Source organism: Anguilla rostrata, chromosome 11, assembly GCF_018555375.3.
Source record: "Anguilla rostrata isolate EN2019 chromosome 11, ASM1855537v3, whole genome shotgun sequence".
In the NCBI taxonomy this organism is placed as follows: domain Eukaryota; kingdom Metazoa; phylum Chordata; class Actinopteri; order Anguilliformes; family Anguillidae; genus Anguilla; species Anguilla rostrata.
In genome coordinates, this window is record NC_057943.1 from 27,432,763 (window position 1) to 27,453,262 (window position 20,500).

Genomic DNA, 20,500 nt, shown 5'->3' on the forward strand with positions numbered 1-20,500 from the left:
ATGATGTAACGTTATAAACAATTAATTGTTTTATTATAATATTAATTGAACATATACAGCTTAATTGTCCAATATAAGTTATATTATTGAAACAGTAATATCGCTGTAATACTACTATACTACCACTATTTTTGTTTATGACCCAACATGATTTGTTCAAAACAAAAGCTTTAATTTCAGGAAATTGTAATCATATGTAATCATATTATACAGAGCTGGAGAAAGCGCTGCTCTCCACAGCAGAATAGGCAAGGAACCTTGAGCCAGCAACAGTCCTTAGCACAAATGTCCACTCGAATGAAGGAACCAAAGACGTGCTGTGGTCAGTGGAGAGGTGTGCTTAGGACAGATTTGTGCCGAGACTGACCTTGCGAAAAGGCTGGTGCCGTGTGTGTAGAAACAGTACAAGATGTGGTTTTGATTTGGGGAGCTGCTGCATGCTGCCAAGCACCTGGCCTCCCGTCTGTGATGGCCAGGCTCGGATAACACTAACCCCGTTGGCATGACAGCAGCCCTTTACCGTGGGCACAAGGTGGGGGGGGGGGGAGTGGTGAGACGGAGGAGATTGATGCAATACTATGAAGAGCAGGTGGTCAGCAATTAGCCCCTCTTTAACCCCTACCATCTCCTTCAAGCCACTGCCAAGATTGTACTCGCTGTAAACTCAGACAGCCCACAAAAATTAGGTGACTTACAGATCTAATAAGCACATCTGTTTATGTGCAATGGCTACAAGGAAATGGTAGCAAGTATCAAGCAATGAGCCTGTGTGTATGTGTGTGAGAGAGAGAGAGGGAGAGAGAGAGAGAGAGAGAGAGGGGGGGGGAGAGAGAGGGAGAGAGAGAGAGAGAGAGAGAGATGCTAATAGAATTCACTGTATTGTGCATTGATACATCACTGTTACTGGAAGCACAATCTTAAAAGTTCTGTTTCACTGTTGTTCGACCTAAGTCAGTTTTATACAGGACACCCCCTCCACCTCCACAAAATCCTTACTTACTTCTGGCTTACTTATGTATCATCGATGATGACATAATTCCAAGACGACAAGTCACTTTCTGCGATTTATGCCTCTTAGGGCAGCTTTTTGTTTTTTTTAATCAGCTGGGAAACCTCTATATCTGATTTTTTCAAATGCTAAATTATCCATTATAAGTTTGCTAAAATGCCCCAGCACTACATAAATGCACGAATTGCTATATCAATTGAAATATGATCTCGTGTGTCGTAAACTATTGTATTTGTTTAACTGCCGTCTCGTTTTGCTCGTTGGACCATCACTCCCTAGTAAGACCCTCTGACAAAGAGAAACGCAAAAGATGTGATGAGCAACTGAGGCGGGTCTTTAGCCTGCGTTCAACGTCGACCAATCCCACGCTGCATATTGCGCAATTGAGTTTTGTATATAGTTCGCGAATGTGAGAGGTTGCCCAAGCACGTTAGAAAACTAGGTGTGTAGCCACACGGCATCCGGACTATGCCACGCTCCATTCAGTTTCTCATTTGCATTACTGTAGATATAGTTTGCTTTATTCTATGTCACATATGTAGTCTAACTGCCAGAAGCGACATTTTGTTCCTCGTACCTACATGCGTTGTTTCATAATTAATGGCCAATTGAAGTAACTTTTGCCTGTATTGTGCCTTCTGCAAGAAGTTTTTGCAATCACGGATCGCAAGTTATTGGGTTTACAGAATACGCGTTTTTTCGACTGTTTATGAAAACAATGTCAGATGAAATGAGCAATTTCCCATTATCACCCAATGTTGACAACGCACTGTGCCACTTCTTAGTTAAAGAACACTGCAGAAACGAGGACTTTCTCCGCGGTATATCTTTTAACTTGGCCAAAAATGTCTTCCTGGTTATTCATTTGACTATTGCCCATTTCTTTTCCTTTGCTATTTTAGTTTTTTGGGACATCGTGCGCCTATTTTTAGCACATACCAGGCGGCTACTGTCGGTGAGTATAGCCTCGTTGTTCTTGGCTATTTTTAGAACAATCAATTCGTGGTGCGTTTGCGTCAATGGAATCCCGCGTGTGCGTCAGATACAGGCACGTCTGACAGAGTGCTACACCATTGGCTCACAGCCGGAAAGTTCTCCGCCCCGGGAATGCCTTGTATGGCTGGGACGCCTTGACGTAACGGCACAATACGTTGACTGTATAAATGTTACCGAAGCTTTTGACCAGGGAACTCCACCGCTCCGCGTAAGATGTGACAGATGTCTGTGGATGTTGGTCCGTCATTTGGAATACAATTCACTTGAAATCCTGACAACAGAGGATAAAGTTAGTCGGTAAGTCATTGTTTTATGTCTGTGTAGCTTGCTAGTTTAACATGTAAATTGTTGAATATCTATAACCCAATGTAAGTCATAAGTCATTCGAGGGGGGCGTGTAGATAACTACAAAAAGTACTTTACTGCAGGCTGAACAGAATATGCAAGAAGCCTTGCGTGATTATTTGTCGGTAGGAATATGGAACGGCTAATAGTTCTAGTCGATTGGTTCTCATTGCCTATATATTTGCGAGGCTACAGCTAAACAGTGGGAGCTGCAACATGTTGAATGACCGTGGAAAATATTTTCCCAAGTTGCGAAAGCATGTCGATAGTTAAGGTACAACAGATGATGATGATGATCATGATTATTATTATTATTATTATTATTATTCGTGTTGCTGCTGCTGTTGCTTTTGTTCTCATATACGAAAAACACTTTTAATGTTAACCCACTTCTTTGCAAAGAAAACATTGTTTTATGTTTTACAAGTCGGTACATATATTTACAAAGGAGGTCGATGACTGGGTTTGAAGCAGTCTTGTCATTAGCCTTCTGCAACATAGCAATGTTAGGCTACTACGTAACGCGCACTATTCGCTAAAGGAGGAAAGCAGAACGGTGTATTTTGAATCTCCATGACTAGCTTGTTAACTACTTCGACAGGAGGCATTAACGTAACAATTTTAGTAGCAGCGGTTCCAAAAAATTGTGGCCATTTCACAATAGTTCCAATTCCAAACACATAATGCAAACCAATATTAATAGTAGTAATATAATAATTGGAGTCTACATTTTCTTTTGGAACCCAGTTGCAAACTTACATGCGTATGTACAAAATCTCAGCTAGTGTAAAGGTTTGCTTGTACACGAGTTATTTCATTTTACAGGATATGGCAACAGGTGCGTATATCTGAAGGGTAAACCATCTTTAGACGCGTTAAATTACAGCACAACTCGGTGAGTGGCTCACACAGAGCGCCGAGTGTGCACCGTTCGCCAAGTTAACGCTCCAACTGGGTAAAATAACCCGAGAACCATCGACAAGAATAATACTAAATTAGCGCGTTTTCATGCAATGCAGCAAGAGATATCAGTTTACGTTTTTGGTCGTGTATGCAGCCAAATGTACAGTTTACGGCATTGGTGTTTTTCACTGCTGGATTTTAAGTATATTAACTTTCAGTTTAAATAACGAATATTTTTGCACCTGCTGTCCATATCGCTGTCTTCGGGCTTTGCACTACACGGAGGCTAGTCCATCTAACTTCCTGGTTGTTCAGCGCTCTGTATGGCATCACTCGCCTGCGGTCCGAGCCTAAAGTGACCACAGCCTATTTACTTAAACTATAAAATCCTCAGCGTTTTCGCGAGAACTGTAACGCATCGAAATGTGCAGGTATGATTGATAAAACTATTGTTTTTCTGTTTGGTGGTGTTATTTATTTATTTATTTATTTTGCACATTTTATAATTATTGCAATGGGAATCAGCCGAACAAAATGTATGTAGTTCTGAAACTAAATATATTTTGACTTCCTTTAACGATTCATAGTTAACTGGTCAAAATATAAAGGCTACACACTTTAATAATAAAATGTTGATTTGTCTGCGCTTTGCTGTGATCACACCTCAAGCGGAGGAAAGGAACATCTGCACTAGGATGTGCGCAAAGCGCAGGTGTGGAGGTTTACAGAACATGGCACGTGTTAGTGTGTGTGTGTGTTCGTGCGTGCGTAGTTAAGTTCACAGGTGAAATCTTAGCTCTTTTATGTTAGCTCGTCGGTCGTAGGTCAAGGGTATTTTGAGCTTATGCTTGTGTGCGGGCCTAGTAAAGACAATATATTTCTTTACTCCAAAAATAAATTAACCACGCTTAAGTTGTATGCCTATTTGAACCAAAACAATTTATATTTTGAAGGTAGGCCTCAGCGCAGGAACGGTGACAGCAGCATGAACATTAATGAACATAAAAATAAATAAAAAAATGACATGAGCACCACCCAAGGCTTCTCAACGGTGTTCCCTTAATCCGGCAGTCAGTCTTTTTCTGAAAGCCGACCCCGCCCACCCCTTTTGCACCCCTTAGTTTTGTCAGTCCTCCAGGAGCTTTACTGCATGTTTATATCGGTGGGGCTTTCCAGGTATTATGGTCTGGTAATGCAATACCTAGGTGGCAGACCCAACAGACAGTCCCAACTTTCCAAGTTTTCCAGAATCACAGAGGGGCAAAGGATCAGAGTCCAGGGAAGAACAGACAAGGCGGGCTCCGGCAGCGACGCCCCCTGCAGGAGGGCTGCGGGGAGGTGTCGAAAGTGGTCCGTCTATTTGCGGGATTCCCGTGTCGCTGTTGACTGAGGATTAAGGAGGAGCAGCTGGGCTAACCGCCGTGCAACGTTTGGCGTTCCACCCCCCGTCCCTTCTCCTGGGGGGCAGTCACGAGTCAAGGAGAGAGCGGTGCCGGAGCAACAGATCTCCTATCCTGGGAGTTGCAGAGGCCTTCGCTTAAATATGAGGACCATCAATCTGCTCCTTCAAGTGTTCTCCGCGGTGGCCTTCAAAAGGCAGAAATAGGTTGTTGACTCTTATGCTCTTTCGGTTTCCCATTCCCAGGGCAAAAGAAAAATATTTTCCCCCACTTATCTGTCAGAACCTATTTAGTTCCTAGAATTAGATGGCCCTAATTAAAAGTGCCCCACGTGGTAGAAGCAAAACCAATATCGCTTCCTTCAAGAGTTAGCTGATGTTGGGTTCGTACCTTTTGAAGTTCATGTAACTGTGTAATTTCTAAATGGGAAAACTATATTTTTATTTATATTTTTTTGTTTTGTTTCCCCCTTGTCCTACAGAAATGACCTGTGTTCACAGCCAGTATGGAACCCAGCCCTACGAGAATAACTACTACACTTCCGAGTTCCTGACTTCTGACTTAACCGCCAAGCTGGCCATGGATTACAGCGGCCAGCGGGACCAACTGCCCACCCCCTCCCTGCCCAGCATCAACTCCCTGGTGGGCGGCTACGCCGGCGAGTTCGACGCGTACTCGTGCCAGATCGCCGCCGCGGGCTCGGGCTCCGCGGGGGGCGTCGCCGCGGGAACGCAGTCGCCCTTCAAGCTGGACGACTTCCAGGTGTACGGCTGCTACCCGGGCACCTTCGCGCTCGGCTACCTGGACGAGGCGCTGTCCTCGTGCGGCTCCGACTGCTACGGCAGCCCCGTCTCCGCCCCCTCGCCCTCCACGCCCGGCTACCAGGCGCAGCCCGTCTCCGCCTGGGACTCCCCCTTCGGCGCCTACTCCCCGGGGCCCAGCTGCTGGGGGCCTGAAAAGCCGGCCCAGCCCCAGCCCCCCGCCTTCTTCACCTTCAGCCCCCCCTCGGCGGAGCAGCTCTCCCCCCAGCAGCGACAGGACCCCTTCGCCCCGCCCCAGCAGCAGCAGCACACCCCTCCCCTCCCCTACGGCCCCCTGGGCCTGGATCACCACGGCCCCGCGGAGGGGGCGGCTCTAATGGAGGGGGCGCTCTCACCGAAGAACCAGAGCCCCACGGGGAACGAGGGCCGCTGCGCGGTTTGTGGGGACAGCGCATCTTGTCAGCACTATGGGGTGCGCACCTGCGAGGGCTGCAAGGGCTTCTTCAAGGTGAGGGGTCCCCCCCAATGCCCTATTCACACACCACTTTACGCGGTTTATGAAGCCTCACTGTCCATTCTCTAATTCTGTCCAAGCATATGACGAACTGCCATATTTATTAAGAGGTTAGAGTTTCTGATGCTATGAACTTTCTATCTTCCGTATTACACAGAGGACTGTTCAGAAAAATGCCAAGTACGTGTGCCTGGCTAACAAGGACTGCCTGGTGGACAAGCGACGGAGGAACCGCTGCCAGTTCTGCCGCTTCCAGAAGTGCCTGACCGTGGGGATGGTGAAGGAAGGTAAGGCTAACTGCGGTGAGGCTAACCGCGTCCGCCCTCCCAGCTGGCCTCTGTCCACTGCCTTACACACAAAGGATATCAAATTTGGACTAAATCTACTTTGGCTAATGTGCTCCCTGCTAAGGGAGACTGCCCTCACACCCACAGTGACTTTGTTCACGGTTACATCACGCTCTCTCTCTCCCTCCCTTTCCCGCAGTCGTCCGAACAGACAGCCTGAAAGGCCGCAGGGGTCGCCTGCCCTCCAAGCCCAAGAACGTGCAGGACCCTGTTTCCGCGGCGACCCCGGTCAGCGTCATGGCCGCCCTCGTCCGGGCGCACATTGACTCCAACCCGCCCATCGGGAAGCTGGACTACTCCAAGGTGAGGGCCGCGATCAAGCCCGCACAGGTGGCCCGATGCCATAGTTACAGCCGGGTAATGCAAGAACATAGGAATACATTATGATGAGAACAGGCCATTCAGCCCATTCAGGCTCCTTGTTCCTTTTATCTTAACTACTGTACTGAGTGCCCTGGAACACACAGGCTGGTAGTGTTTGAAACTGTCACAGTGAAGGGGCAGCAGCAAAGCGTTTTCATGCAGAGCCTTTCTGTGGCGTTCCTACAGAATTTCCCAACTCTGGAACCTAAAAGGGATATTTCACTTTGGTATAACACAAGTGATTTTGTGGAGCTTACCCCACTGTATTTGCATAGCGTGAATACTTGTAACATCAGCCATCCCTGCTGACCGCTAATGATATCACTGTTCCTGGTTGTCCAGCTTCCAAATTACTCCCAATCATTTTTGGGACCTTGCCCAAATTAATAGTTTTAATGTCTAAACTAACTACTGAGGCTAATAGTTCAATTAAAGAGATCACTAATGTCAAATGGTCTGTTTTTTTCAATATCTGATTTTGAAGTTTTATTGCCTCAAACAAAGCTTGCACAAACTAGCTACCAAGTTTTAAAGATCGATAAAAGAGAGTACTAAGATCAAAAGTTGTCTGTTTTTTTGAGCTGATGAATTGTTTTCAGGTTTAGATTAGCTATAAATAGAGGAGCCATTTTCAGAATGGCTACTGCATAGAAACACAGCAAGGTGTAGTTTGATCATTTTCATGCCTGCGCCCATGTGAACATGTTATTGTGCGCAAGGATGCATAAATTATTTAAAATAACAAAACCTTTTCCGGATCTTCTGTCCAGTACCAGGAGACGGTGGCCAGCCTGTCGGAGAAGGAGGACGCAGATGACATACGGCAGTTCTATGACCTGCTGACGGGGTCCATGGACGTGATCCGCAAGTGGGCGGAGAGCATCCCCGGGTTCTCCGCCTTCTGCGCCGAGGACCAAGAGCTGCTGCTGGAGTCGGCCTTCGTGGAGCTCTTCATCCTGCGGCTGGCGTACAGGTAGGCCGCACGCCGTTAGCTGCTCCTGCTTCCGTTCAACATCTCTCTCTCTCTCTCTCTCTCTCTCTAAAGAGACAAAGGCACATTCACTTACTCAATACCAGAGGTGGGAAGTCCAGGGCTCAGAAAGTAAACATCCTGCTGTGTGTTTCTTCCACATTAGAACTCAGCCTGCTAATTTCATTAATTAGTTTTACCTCCTGGCTGAAGAATTGTGCTAATTAGCCAATCCAGGTGATTGGGTCGAAATACTGGGAAGGACTTGTACTTTTTGAACCTGGATTTTCTACTTCTGCTCAACACTGCTATGATGGTTCAGAGCTCCAGCTGTTATTTAATTAAAAAAGAAGACTTACTGGTGTATTTTTGTTCCATTTTAATTGCTTTAACATGACATATCTAGGGAACAGGATTTGAAACCAGTTTATAGGACTAATTTTGCACAAGGGTTTCTTCAAACATTGATCACCTCTCCTGCTGTTCTGCTACATGATGTGAACCGGGCCTGCTGGCTCGGGTGCAGGTTCCCGAGTAGGGGATTTTGGGGGGGTTTCCCCAATACTTTCTGGGGCACTGGCTCATGTCACCTCAGCCTGCTAGTGTTACCGTTGCTGGCCTACTTAGACGCAAACTGTGGTCAGAGTCTGCACGCTGTGTTTCCGTGTTGCTTGAGAAAACAGAGGAGAGGAACAATGAGAAAGAACCGCAGTACCATCGCCAATCGGTGCAATGTCTCGTGCTGTGGCTCTGTTTGCAGTGTGCATGCAGTCTTAGTGCATTTAGTCATCATTGGTTCTAATTCATGCTAGCCTGGTTCTAGTTTTGCAAGGAAAATGGGTAACAGACTGAGAAATCAGTTCAGCATTTTTCTGCCTCCTACTGGCAGGTGACCAGAATGCAAGCACGGTATCTGCCAGTGTGGGCCTGAAATTTGTTTTACTTTAGAATCACCAAAGATGTTCATGTGTCTTACTGGTATATTGTATATTATTTAAATGATAATCATTACACACTGCAAGCCCATCACACAACTGATAATTTGTTCAAAGCCTCTGACAGAGTGTAACCAGTCTTTAGTGATGCTACTCTGCTTTATTAAGATGTTGAATATGCACATCCATATGTTACTTGGTAAGAAGCGTTGGCACAGTACAAGATATATAAAACCACCTTGGTCCTCACACAAACACACACGCACACACACACACAGTCTCTTGACAGTGTGTGTGTATTCAGTTTCTTACACTCTTCTGTCCTTCTCCTGGAGACCAAATTTTAACAATAGTCCTTTTCTCCCTTTCTGCTCCCCTCTCTGCCGCCCCCTGCAGGTCGAGCCCAGAGAAGGACAAGCTGATCTTCTGCAACGGCGTGGTGCTGCACAGAATGCAGTGCATCCGGGGCTTCGGCGACTGGATCGACTCCATCATGGACTTCTCCCAGAGCTTACACCGCATGAACCTGGACGTCTCCTCCTTCTCCTGCCTGTCCGCCCTCGTCATCATCACAGGTGAGTCCCCCACCACCTGATTTATGACCGCCATTATCCACCTGGCAGGTTCCCTTATCCTGAGCGACTTTTACAAGCCTTGCGATAATTACTTCTGCCGTGATGTACGCATACACCACTGAATATTCACCGAAGCACGCCGTGAAGGGCCTCATTTCTGATGCGCACAACAGCTGCTCTAGCATAAAATTCTGTAGAATTGGCCTTGGTTCTGCTCCACAAACCCCCCAGTTATTCCCCAAATTAAATATGTTTAATGTTGTGAATGACTATTGTATTATATGTATTACTATATGTATTGTGTTGGTCTGTAAACTCTTCTTTTATGCTGTGTGAACTGTACTGCTGTTAATCTCACCAGTTCACTCTTGAAAGAGATTTTAATCTCAGTGGTAATCTAAAAAATATCAGTAAAATACCTGCTGCTGACCGAGGATATGAAGTAAATTAGTGACGACATTGGACAGGAAAGGAAAGGCCCTCTTTCAGTGCCTGTGTAAATGCATGAAAATCTTGTGTAAACATACGTGGCTAAACAGTGCTCATGTGCGCACACAAAACTAGGCACCTGACATACTTGTTTGTGTTCTTGACAGTAAATGTAGCCTAGTACCATACTCAGCTGCTGGGATCTTATTGGTGGTTATAGTCACATGACCAAGAGGTTCAAAGGCAGCATCCCTGCTGAGAGCACGAGAGAAATAAAATAGAGGAGTCACAGTCCTTCCGTTTCGCTGCCTCTCCAGATCGGCACGGCCTGAAGGAGCCGAAGCGGGTGGAGGAGTTCCAAAACCGGCTGATCGCCTGCCTGAGGGACCACGTGACGGGCGACGCGTCGGAGAGCGGGCGGTCCAGCTACCTGTCCCGCCTCCTGGGGAAACTTCCGGAACTGCGTACCCTCTGCACCCAGGGCCTCCAGCGCATCTTCTACCTGAAGCTGGAGGACCTGGTGCCCCCGCCCCCCATCGTGGACAAAATCTTCATGGACACCCTGCCCTTCTGAGGGGAGGGGCCAGGGAGGGGGGAGGACGGGGACAGGAGCTGGTTCTAAAATGGTGCTGGGACTGAAGGGGTGGGGTGGGGTGGGGAAAGAGACTGTAGAAGATGTAAATGCACTGAATGGGTTTTTTTTTCAAAGTTGGACAACCTACCAGGTTCCTAACTGCCTTTGAGACTTTCACAGCCTTGTAATATTATTATAATTGTTCTGGAATGGACAACTTCCTTTCTGGTCCCGTCTCATTGGAGCACACTGAGTGCCAGGGGAGGCACATAGCTGCCCGATGCCGCCTATCCACACGAAACCACTTTCAAGAGGACTGGAGCTCTCCTTCCTCTGTTCTCAGTCGCAAAGATTGGATTATTTGGATTGTTAGTGAAAAGAGAGATAAGAAATGGCGCAGTGCATTTATGTAATACCATGTGCATTTTGTTTGTTTGCATCTTTGTGTGTTTTTATGGCTTTGACTGCGCAAACCCTGTAACCATCTGTACAAACCAAGGGATTTTTTGTTTTTGGGAGGGTCGGGGTTGGGGGGATTGGGGGAGGGTGGAACGGTTATGGACAGGAACTAAGACACGTGGCATACGCACATCGCCAAGGGCCAGAGAGGACCATCTGAAAATACAGGCCGCACTGCAACGTACAGCTAGAGAGGGCATTGCTGGCAAAAAGGGGATACCCCAAAAGCACAATTTAAACAGGGTGTATTTTCATCAGCTGGGAGGTCCTGCCCATTTTTTGTATTTTAGTGGGAGTGTTTTTCAAACGGAGCCTTGCTTGTTTCCAATATGAACTACATTATATACAAGCGTTCTTCTTTGCACACCGGGAACGTGCTTTCAATGCAAGTTTATGTCATATTGAGTACGGGAGAGGCCTTGGACCAAAAGAAGGGTGCAGGTTCAGAGCAAAGGTTTCTGGCTCTTAATTCTGGTGGGATTATCAGCATTAGGAGTCGATCCTTATCTACCCCCAACGCAAACATTAGCCTGCATTTCGGTTAGAGAAAACCCTGAATGGCTATTGTTCTACAAGGATTCTGGTTCATCCCTGTACAGTGCCTTAGAGTCTTGAATGTCATTCAGTGAGAATGATGAGAAAAATGACGGTAAAACACATGACAGCTGCAGTTTGTTTCAGCCAATTACTGAGTGTAAAGGGTCACGTGTCCTGATTTCTCGAGTCTCCCGCCAGAAGTTTCGAGAATTTCCCAGAACTTTGACGGTTCTGTCAATCACTCGCCTAGATAAACTGAGAGAAAGACAGTGGGAAAAAAACTACTGTTAACCTTACAAGTGTTGCCTTATATACCCTTCTTACGGAGAATATTTTCACTTGTTTGTTTTTTAAAGTGACAAAATGTGACAGGAACACAAGCAGCTATGAGCACTTTGTACAGCATTTTTAACAGCCTTTATGAATAGTATAACATGTTTTCTACGTATGCTTACTACATGTGTGCAAAACAGGCATTTATTTGTATGTAGGCTAAACAGGTAAATATACTTTATCTTTTCTTGTCCTTTTGACAAAACCTAAGTGAATCTAGGGGAATTTTTATTAAACATTTTTGTATTTTCTCATAACTGAACAGAAAAATGAAACTGGTTCAAACAGCCACTGATCACAATGAAATCTGGATTGTGGTACCGCTGCATTAGTGCAAATGTTATTTTGTTGTTGAAAACGTTGCTTTTGAGATGCTGGGTTTTGTCATGACGTGTGAGAGCTTTTAATTTTAATGGTTATGTGGTACACACAAAAGACAAATATATTTACACAAAAATTTAATATTAAAAAGCATAAATGTTTTTGCTGTGTTGCCTCAGTATTGTACATCTTCCTAAACCTGTCACTCAGGATTTTTTTCCCTAAAAGTCATGCCAGGGTTTGCTTAATCAGTCGATCGACCTTCATTTATACAGCACATTTTGTACACGGCCCTGCAATGCAACATGCTTTGCAATAAAACATAATTGAAAAGCAATAAAATAATAAAAGTGGCGGGCTATGTCTCAAATGGTACATTACTTCCTTTAAAAGTGGACTAACTCGGGTCTCAGCCACTTTATTAACCGTTTGAAGAGTAGGTTTTTTGGAATGCTTTTTGAACATCCTAAGTCAGAGTTCTAGAACTGCATTGCTTTCAATTGCCAATAGTGATTGTTACATCAGCATTAAAATGTTCAGTTAAGAACATTCGAATCACATATTTATGACCGTACACCATAAATGGCTAGAAATTGGCTGAGACTCTAATTAGTTCACTATATAGGGAACCAGTGGACCATTTCAGTTATGATGAAAGCATGCACACTTCGCCAGCAGCCATACCACCATGCACCCTGCTTCTGCTGAATAGCTGAAGCTGAGCAAGTGTGGGCTTGGTTAATCCTTGGGTGCGAGATCTCAGAAAACTAAGTTGCTGCTGCAAGAGGTGTTGGTGGGCCAGCAGGGGGAAATCTTCCCACTGGTTGAATAAAGGGCAGTGATGGGGATACTGTGCTGTAGGAGATGCCGTCTTTCAGATGAGATGTTACATTGAGGTCTTGACTCACTGTGGACATTAAAACCCCCATGATACTCACTACAAAGCGTAGGGGGTTCCCTGGTGTCCTGGCTAAATTCCCAACCTGGCTCTGTCAGCCTGTCACCTAGTCATCCCCTGATTTAATTGCCTAAATATGGGTCTCTCTCTCTCATCACCTCAGCTGATGTGTGCTGAGTGTTCTGGTGCTAAATGAATGCCATGCATTACTCAGATGGGTGCTACACATTGGTGGTGGTTGAGGTGAGTTCCCCCACATCATTGTAAAGCACTTAGAGAGTCTGGAAAATGCTATATTTATGCAATGTTTCATTCTTTCATTCAATTCACTTGTTGTAGTCTGGCACAGGTCTTGAGATTAAGTGATTAAGTGTAGGGGCGACATAGCTCAGGAGGTAAGACCGATTGTCTGGTAGTCGGAGGGTTGCCGGTTCAAATCCCGCCCTGGACGTGTCGAAGTGTCCTTGAGCAAGACACCTAACCCCTAACCCCCAACTGCTCTGGCGAATGAGAGGCATCAATTGTAAAGCGCTTTGGATAAAAGCGCTATATAAATGCAGTCCATTTACCATTTACCAAGTGCACAGTCACCCATTTACTCAAGCAAGTGCTGAACTTCAACAGCCATCACTGCCCCCATGCATTCCAACAGCATTTGGAGTTCACTACCAGTCCCTATTATTTGAGGTATCATTTGATATTGAACTGCAGTCCTGCAATTTTGGTAATAAACACTAAACAAAGTGCTAGGGTGGGGTGGGGGGGGGGGGCTTGATGTTGATTTCCTTTTTAGGAAAGGAATAAAAATAAAGCTTTATTTGGCTTTGGGCTAATCCAGGCAACTTGTGGCGCAAGGTGTCACCATTGGCAGGGCACGCCGGTAGACGCAACGGTGTGGCAGGAGGGGAAGTACGCGAAGTTCTGCAAGCGCGGTATGGACACCCAACCCGGCTGGACGTAATGCAAGCTGAGGCTGGCAGGTGGACTGGAAAGTGGCACGGAGGGAGGGGCTAAACAGATGGCCGCGTGAAAGCCGGGCCTTCGTCTTGCATCATTGAAAAAATGACGCCATAGGACGAGCAGAATGGGGTGATCACTGAGAGGAAAGAGATAGGGGTCTGTCCCTCCCCCTACCCATGATCTATTTTTGAACATCAACCACGTTATGCACCACAGATTTATACAATTTTAAAGCTAAAACACCATTATAACTGTGTCAGTACGAGTGCTGGTGGGGTGGTTATGGAACTGGGAACTTATGGGCTTGTAACTGGGAGGTTACAGGTTCTAATCCAAGAAGGGGCGATAGGACTGTACCCTTGAGTGGAAAGTATCTTGTGTTAGCTTAGCCTGCCGCTTGCAGGTGTTTACCTCTTTTCTAGTCCTGACTCCATGTAACTCTAGGCGCACGCGAGTCGGCGTGGAGCAGCGGCGAGCTCACAATTTATGCGCTGCAGGTGCGGCGGGCAGCGGGCCGCTGAAACAGCAGCTGCCAGAAGGCTCGGGTCGGCTTCTGTTCTGTCAGCTCTCGCAGCCTGCACCGGACCCCCGGGGGTCACCGAGGGCCCCCCAGTTCTGAAAGACCCGGGCCCGGAGGGGACATACTCCGGGGGCACGGCGTTCTGCGGCCTAAATCAGTCAGTGTGATTTGTGCCGTGGCATTCCACCTGACTTCGCTATGCGTAGCCGGGGATGCCAGGCCCAGCACCTGATCGGCGAGGAAACCGCTCCTCCAACAGGAGGAGATCAATCATTTTAACAAGGTCCCGGGTTGCAGCCGCGGCCGCGCCCACGTCGCTCTCTCTGGTGGATCTGGTGACAAAACCCCTGATGAGATGTTGCGTTTTCATTGGGGTTTGTCCTTCTTCCTGTCTCCGCCTCCCACCGGTCCTGAGACCAGAGCCACTTCCTGAATCTGTGCACCAGCCAATCCCAGGACCTGCACGCAAGTCGCCATGCACTGATTTAGACCATTTTAGGAAACCTGTTTGACTGCGGAGGTCACCCTGAGCCGGCCATAGGAGGATGGGCTCCCTCCTTGAGTCTGATCCTTCCCAAGGTTTCTTACTGTGAGCTATTTAGGGAGTTTCTCCTTGCGCTGGCACTCTGGGATTGCTTTGTGGGGGAATTAAGGCTGGGCCATACTACGAACCCAGTTGTGACAATTCTTTTTGTAAAACTTAATGAATTCAATTAATTTTTTTTTTTTTAAAATATGTTTTGTCCCCCGGACAAAATTTTCCATTTAATTGGAGGTAGAAAATCCAGGTTCAGAAAGTAAAAGTTCTCCCCAGTATTTTGTTCCAATCACCTAGATTTGCTAATTAGCACAATTCTTCAGCCAGAAGGTAGAACTAATTAGTGAAATCGGCTGGCTGACTTCATGAGTAAAAGAAACACGTTGTCCTATTTTACTTTCTGACCCCTGGACCTTCCACCTCTGTCGAGTAATATTCATAAAACAAGCATAATCAGCAAGAATGCCTTTAAGCTAGTCAACCTTGTTAAACTTCCTGTTACCAATGACATATGAAAGAGGGGTTATAGATGAGCCGAACGAAACACATGTAAACAGTGAAGTCTTCACTGTGAACAAACAACACATCTGTACGCCTACACAAAGCATATCTTCTGGTTTGGCACGGCCTTACACTTGCTTAGCTTCAGCACTGCCATCAGTGATCAGTGTGATGCTTCACATAGGAAAAAACCTCTTTTTGGTGATTGCCAAATCCTTGCTGCAAAGCAGGCAATAAAAAAATTTGTGGCAATAATTTCAAATGTTGACTATGCAAAGAATGCATGAACATATTATGGTGGTGTCACAGAGCTATATAAAAATATTGTAGCTTACATATATCCAAATCTTTTGAAAATATAGCTACCACATTGGCAAATTACTGGGTACTGTGTTACATTTTACATTGTAGGTAAGGAAGGGTCACAAGAATAGGAAAGAAGGTTCACTGACACTTAAGTGACTGAAAGATTAATGATTGAGTGTTAATTTTCTGAAAAAATTCTGAACAAAACTAGCTTCTAACGAATCAAAACATCTGCTTTTTGTGGGGGAATGTATGGGCACATAATTATTACCAGTTACATATTAATACATTTCAGGACTCTGGCTGTGAGTCGAAGCCGGGTAAATGAAACTCACTCAGGACTTGTCACTAAATCCAGTTTAATTTACAAATACCCGCCTGTGAAAGTTTTTAAAAAACAGACACCTGCCCCTTTCCTACGCCCCGGCCTTGCCCCAGCCCCGTCCGCTCAGAAGCTTAAAGCTCCGTTGCTTTTGTTGGATCCGCACAGAGACAGATGGTGTGAAAGTGGAGACCCAGAGACGGGTATTTTTAGCCCGCCATTGTTGGGCGCCGCGGCCTGGCGTAACCGGATCCATCCCTCGCGCAGGCCTGGTGACAAATGACTTGGCAGGGAAGTGGTCACAGCTTATGCACCTGATGGATTGATCCGTCAGAATGACCGGGACGCCACACGGGCCAAACCGCCAGCCTGGTTCCCCTCCAATCTGTTGCCCTGGTAACCCCCATAGTGAAACTGGTTGAATGAGCGTGGCGAGTTTTCCGGCACAAAATGGCTGCCATGCCCTGGCGGGCGCTGTACATCGGTGGAGGTTGGGTCAAAACCCCTCTCACAGAAGCACTTTGAAAGATGCTGTAATGAATACAATCTCTTATTTTTTAGTCCTGATCTAAGGATACCAAAGGTTTATGTAACAAAAAACTGTCAGGCATTTAGCCGATGCTCTTATCCAGAGCAACAGTTTTATACTGCTGGATGTTCCACAGAAGAAATCCTGGCTAAGTATTTTGCTCAACAGCAGTGGCACGTTGAAACTCAACTCACAGCCTCACAAATCCGGTTCTCTAACCACTGTATTACTCTACCAAGGTTGTACATGATTGGAATACTGCTGATCGTAGCACAGCAATATTGCATCCAACGTGTGTATAATTAAACTGCAATGCTTGGCTCTCAAGTTGATGTCATTAAAAAGATACTTTACAATGTGACCCCACATCCTGCCAAACTGAAGGCCCAGGCTCCAGGCAGCAGTTGTTTTAGTTCCATGGGCGAACTCGTCCTCAATGTCATTCCTCATTAGTATATGACCTACAGATGTTAGCATGTAGCATGGAGGCACAGAACATGATAACAGAACACCTTCAAGAATCACACAAGCCAGCAAATTTACAATCATCAGACAGCTGGGGAAATCACAGATTTGGTTTAGTATTACTGTGCAAGACTTCCAGAAAGAAATTTTCCAATCCATCCTAATTCTACTCCATACATTTTTGTGTATACTGCTTTTTACAGACACTGTCACAAAGACGCCTTACAGAAAAACAGGAAATAGGAAAATTGGGCAAGATGAAGCAAGACCTCCCAAAAAACCAGCAAGTGAGGTAAAAAGTGGCAAGAAAAGAACTAGTGGATGAGCAAATGCGGCGTTGCTGGAAATGTCCCTGTAATGCAGGTAGTTTGTCATTTTGTAGAATGTATAGCATGTACGCAGAAACCTTCTGTGCCAGGACACTGCCATTCAACCTGTAAATCAGAGAGTAGACTGAAATAAAGGAGGAAGACGTGTGTGTGTATGTGTGCTTGAGAGAGAGAGAGAGAGATAAAGACACATAAATGGTGTGTGAGAGAGATAATTGGTGTCTGAGAGAGAGAATTACAGTTTGAGAGAGAGAGAGAAGGAGAGAATAGAGTTTGCGTGTGCAAAACATGGAAAGAGACAAAAAGACAGAAAAGTGTGTGTGCATTTGTATTTACATGATGTAGGGAGTGAAAACAGGTGTAACATGTCACACTGTCATTCTCCTGTCCACCTGACACACCGATTATTTAATCCACTGACTGTTACAACAACCCAACACAAAGGCAACCTTCACTGTGAAAACAGGACCACAGACTCCTCAACACTACCGAGCAACCTGAAAAGACCACCGCATTTCAGTCCAGTCATGAAAAAGAGATTTATAACCTTCAAAGGGATGATATTACACGCCCCCTACGACGCCTGCAGTTCCTCGGCGAACTGGACCCGCGGCACACAGGAGGGCCGCGCTGGAAACCCGCGCCGCGAACACGAGAACGTTACGATTATAAAATAAGAGTGACAGGGGGGCTCCGGTTTCGTCCGCAGATGACAAGTCTTGGATCAGGGTCTAGGAGCTGTTGGCAGCGATTCCCCTGATAACCAAGGGCAAAAGGAACACAGACGGATGGGACGCGGGGGGCCAGATTGGGGGAACTGGGGGGGGGGGGGCGGGCGCAGAGGGGTAATCTCCACTCTGACTCTCTGATCTTGAATAGCCAGAAGGGGCCATGCTCAAGAGCAATTTCAAACTGTTCATCTTGAGCATGGGTTCAAGCAGGTTTCAGTCATTTAAATGCATCCCGCCCAAAACGTGGCAGAGCACGCACCCAACACACAAAAAATGTAGACGGTAATTGATACAATTTTCACATTACCTTAAGCTTATGGAAGGCAAGACCATTATTCAGTGATGAACCACCAACACAAAAGCGCTTATTTTCCTGAACTGATAGAAATGTTCAATTTTATTTTACTCAGCTGAACAGAGCAAGTTACAAAAATAAGAAAATACACAATCTCAGCTAGCTGACTTGTCCTGCAGCCACACACAGTCACAAGCAGGTCCTGGCACATTTCAGCATGCCAGCACAGCCCAACATCAGGGGCACGCATACCGGAACTCCCCCATTCTGTTACATCAGCGCTGCTGGGACAGCAGGAAAAACCAGTGCTGGCACGCGCTCAGATGCAACTCTTTAGGGCGAAATCTTTCTCCGCGGGGGGGGGGGGGGGGGCCTGTAGAATGCCTGTAGAATGCCTGTCCCAGAACAGGGAGTACTGAGCTATTTCAAGCAGCCTCCTGCAGGGATTCGGCATATATTTAAAATTAGACGTGCGGGATGATCTGGCAACCCACCAGATGGAGCCCTGCTCAGTCAAGGATACCTGATTGAATTGATCACAATTATACAGTATGAAAAAAGCTGCATGGAAAATATGTGGTATGGAATATGAACCTGTATAAAATGTACCCAGGAACATGCATATGCCTGTGTATTTGATATATAATATAGCTGTGTGGATTACAGGTGTCAAGTGAATAAGGTCACATAATGGGACAGCTGTTCATGGGTCCTCTGAAGACTCAAACTGTACATAAAATGCAACTAAGCAAACAAATAATAAGAAGTTCTACTGAAACAGCAACAGCCTGTGCTGTGTGGCTAGCAGATCTGTCCAACCTTCTCATTGCTTGTGCTCTCTCAAAAGCCAGCATTCAAATGCTTCTCTTGGATCACTGGTTTGCGCAAACCAAGCGTGATTCCTAGCCCCTCCAACATCCTTCGAGGCGCACAAATGCAGGCTTCTTAACCAACAGTTTCTCTCCATTCTTCATATTTCAGCTTTCAGGTTTCAACGAGAGAGAGAGAAAGAGAACGAGAGTATAAGAGAGAGAGAGAGAGAGAGAGAGAGAGAGAACGAGAGTGTAAGAGAAAGAGAGAGAGAGAGAGAGAGACCGAGAGGATGGAGGAACTCGGCTTTTTCATCGCTGGCAAGGAACTGCCACCTAAAAGTACTGAGACAACAAGCCTATTGACTGCTGGGAGAACCCAGTATCCTCTAGGGTCACCAACACACTAGGGCGCAACAGAAGAGCCCTTGAGCTCCACAACAGCCCTCTTTAGAAATCCGTGGTGGCTCCAGTTCTGTCCTGACGTAAAACCAGACACTGGAATCTCATTCTGTTTCTCTTTTTTCCTCCTTTTTTCTTTTCACCCCCTCTTTTGGAGCTTTGGAGGCATTTCTAAATGCGTGGGCAAAGGAAATCCTGAATCATACAGTTAGAAAAACTTCATTTAAGGAGAATTCTGATTCTGTTACACTGTTTTTCTGGAACAAATAGTTCCTTACAGAGAAAAAAATCCAAGAGGCGAACAAGGCCCCCTGTCTGAAGGCAGCTCTGATGGTAGGGAGCGGTGAATCAAGACACTCAGGAAATGTTTGAAATGTTTCTAACTGGCTTTTTCTCCTCCCTTCTTGAATGTTTTCATGCACTTTCCCACAATTCCCTTTGTCCCTCTATTCAGCTTGCTGTGGAACGGAACCAATACCCACTCGAGCAAAAATCTGCCCTGTGGCACGAAGCAGGATGAAAACAAGTCAAAAACAGGCTTAATCAGCAACACTGTCAACCGTGCAGCTGGGACTGACAGGAAGCCCTAATATAACATCAAACAGCGAGCGAACCATCTGAGTGTTTACCGCCCATTTATGAGCTACTGAAATAGAACACATTTATGTAATGAATGGGAAGTGAGCATCAGTGCATAACAGAATTTTATGGAATACTCATGATCTCTGAAGTCCCAGGAGGAAGCCAAATCTTCCTCCACAGTGTGGAATGCCCAACTGCAACAGTTGGTAGGTCCCACTGCTGAGGGTATGAAAGGGGAAAGACTATTGCACACATCCTCCTAAACCAACAAAATCAGCTGACCCTCCTTCCTTCTTGCTTCTCAATCTGTTAGCCGAGCAATCACAGCAGATGTGCAGTAGGACTGCACCTGATGCAGGTGATGCAGGCAGACTGTAGGTGCCAGATTGACCACAGGAGTCAGAGTTGCACCTTTATTTTGGGGACACTGCTGCTCGGAACAGTTTCTTCTGTGGTTAATGCTGTGGGGTCATGTGACAGTCTTGCAGGACTCAAGTCCAGGACTTGGACTCCAGTCTGACTTGCGACATACAATAAGTACA

At 46.0% G+C, this 20,500-nt stretch overlaps 2 protein-coding genes across 6 annotated transcripts in view; one reads left to right on the forward strand and one right to left on the reverse strand.

The window, feature by feature from the left end:
- The first annotated feature begins 2,142 nt into the window (after positions 1-2,142).
- nr4a1 (nuclear receptor subfamily 4, group A, member 1) lies at positions 2,143-11,932 on the forward strand. Of its 5 annotated transcripts, none has more exons than XM_064299141.1 (8): positions 2,150-2,302; positions 4,430-4,859; positions 5,135-5,922; positions 6,086-6,215; positions 6,415-6,578; positions 7,409-7,611; positions 8,940-9,118; positions 9,865-11,932. In XM_064299141.1, exons 3-8 carry the CDS (start codon positions 5,137-5,139, stop codon positions 10,119-10,121), a joined length of 1,719 nt encoding a protein of 572 aa, XP_064155211.1. In that variant the 5' UTR covers positions 2,150-2,302; positions 4,430-4,859; positions 5,135-5,136; the 3' UTR covers positions 10,122-11,932. The 5 variants fall into 5 exon arrangements, with proteins under 5 accessions (XP_064155209.1, XP_064155211.1, XP_064155212.1 ...); XM_064299142.1 differs by having other exon boundaries at positions 4,459-4,859; XM_064299143.1 differs by having other exon boundaries at positions 4,494-4,859.
- zgc:56699 (uncharacterized protein LOC405758 homolog) overlaps positions 7,094-20,500 on the reverse strand; it is a 42,317-nt gene continuing 28,910 nt past the window's right edge. Inside the window, exon 8 of the mRNA XM_064299145.1 lies at positions 7,094-7,667. Coding sequence (XP_064155215.1) covers positions 7,666-7,667 — 2 coding nt within the window. The 3' untranslated portion in view covers positions 7,094-7,665. The remainder of the gene's footprint in view (positions 7,668-20,500) is intronic.

What these genes read in the sequence shown, in the direction of transcription:
- nr4a1 (XM_064299139.1), top strand. Translation starts at nt 5,137, where the DNA reads ATGACCTGTGTTCACAGCCAGTATGGAACCCAGCCCTACGAGAATAAC. An exon ending in ATCCTGCGGCTGGCGTACAG is followed by an intron (nt 7,612 to 8,939) that starts GTAGGCCGCACG and finishes CGCCCCCTGCAG; the next exon opens with GTCGAGCCCAGAGAAGGACA. An exon ending in CGCCCTCGTCATCATCACAG is followed by an intron (nt 9,119 to 9,864) that starts GTGAGTCCCCCA and finishes CTGCCTCTCCAG; the next exon opens with ATCGGCACGGCCTGAAGGAG.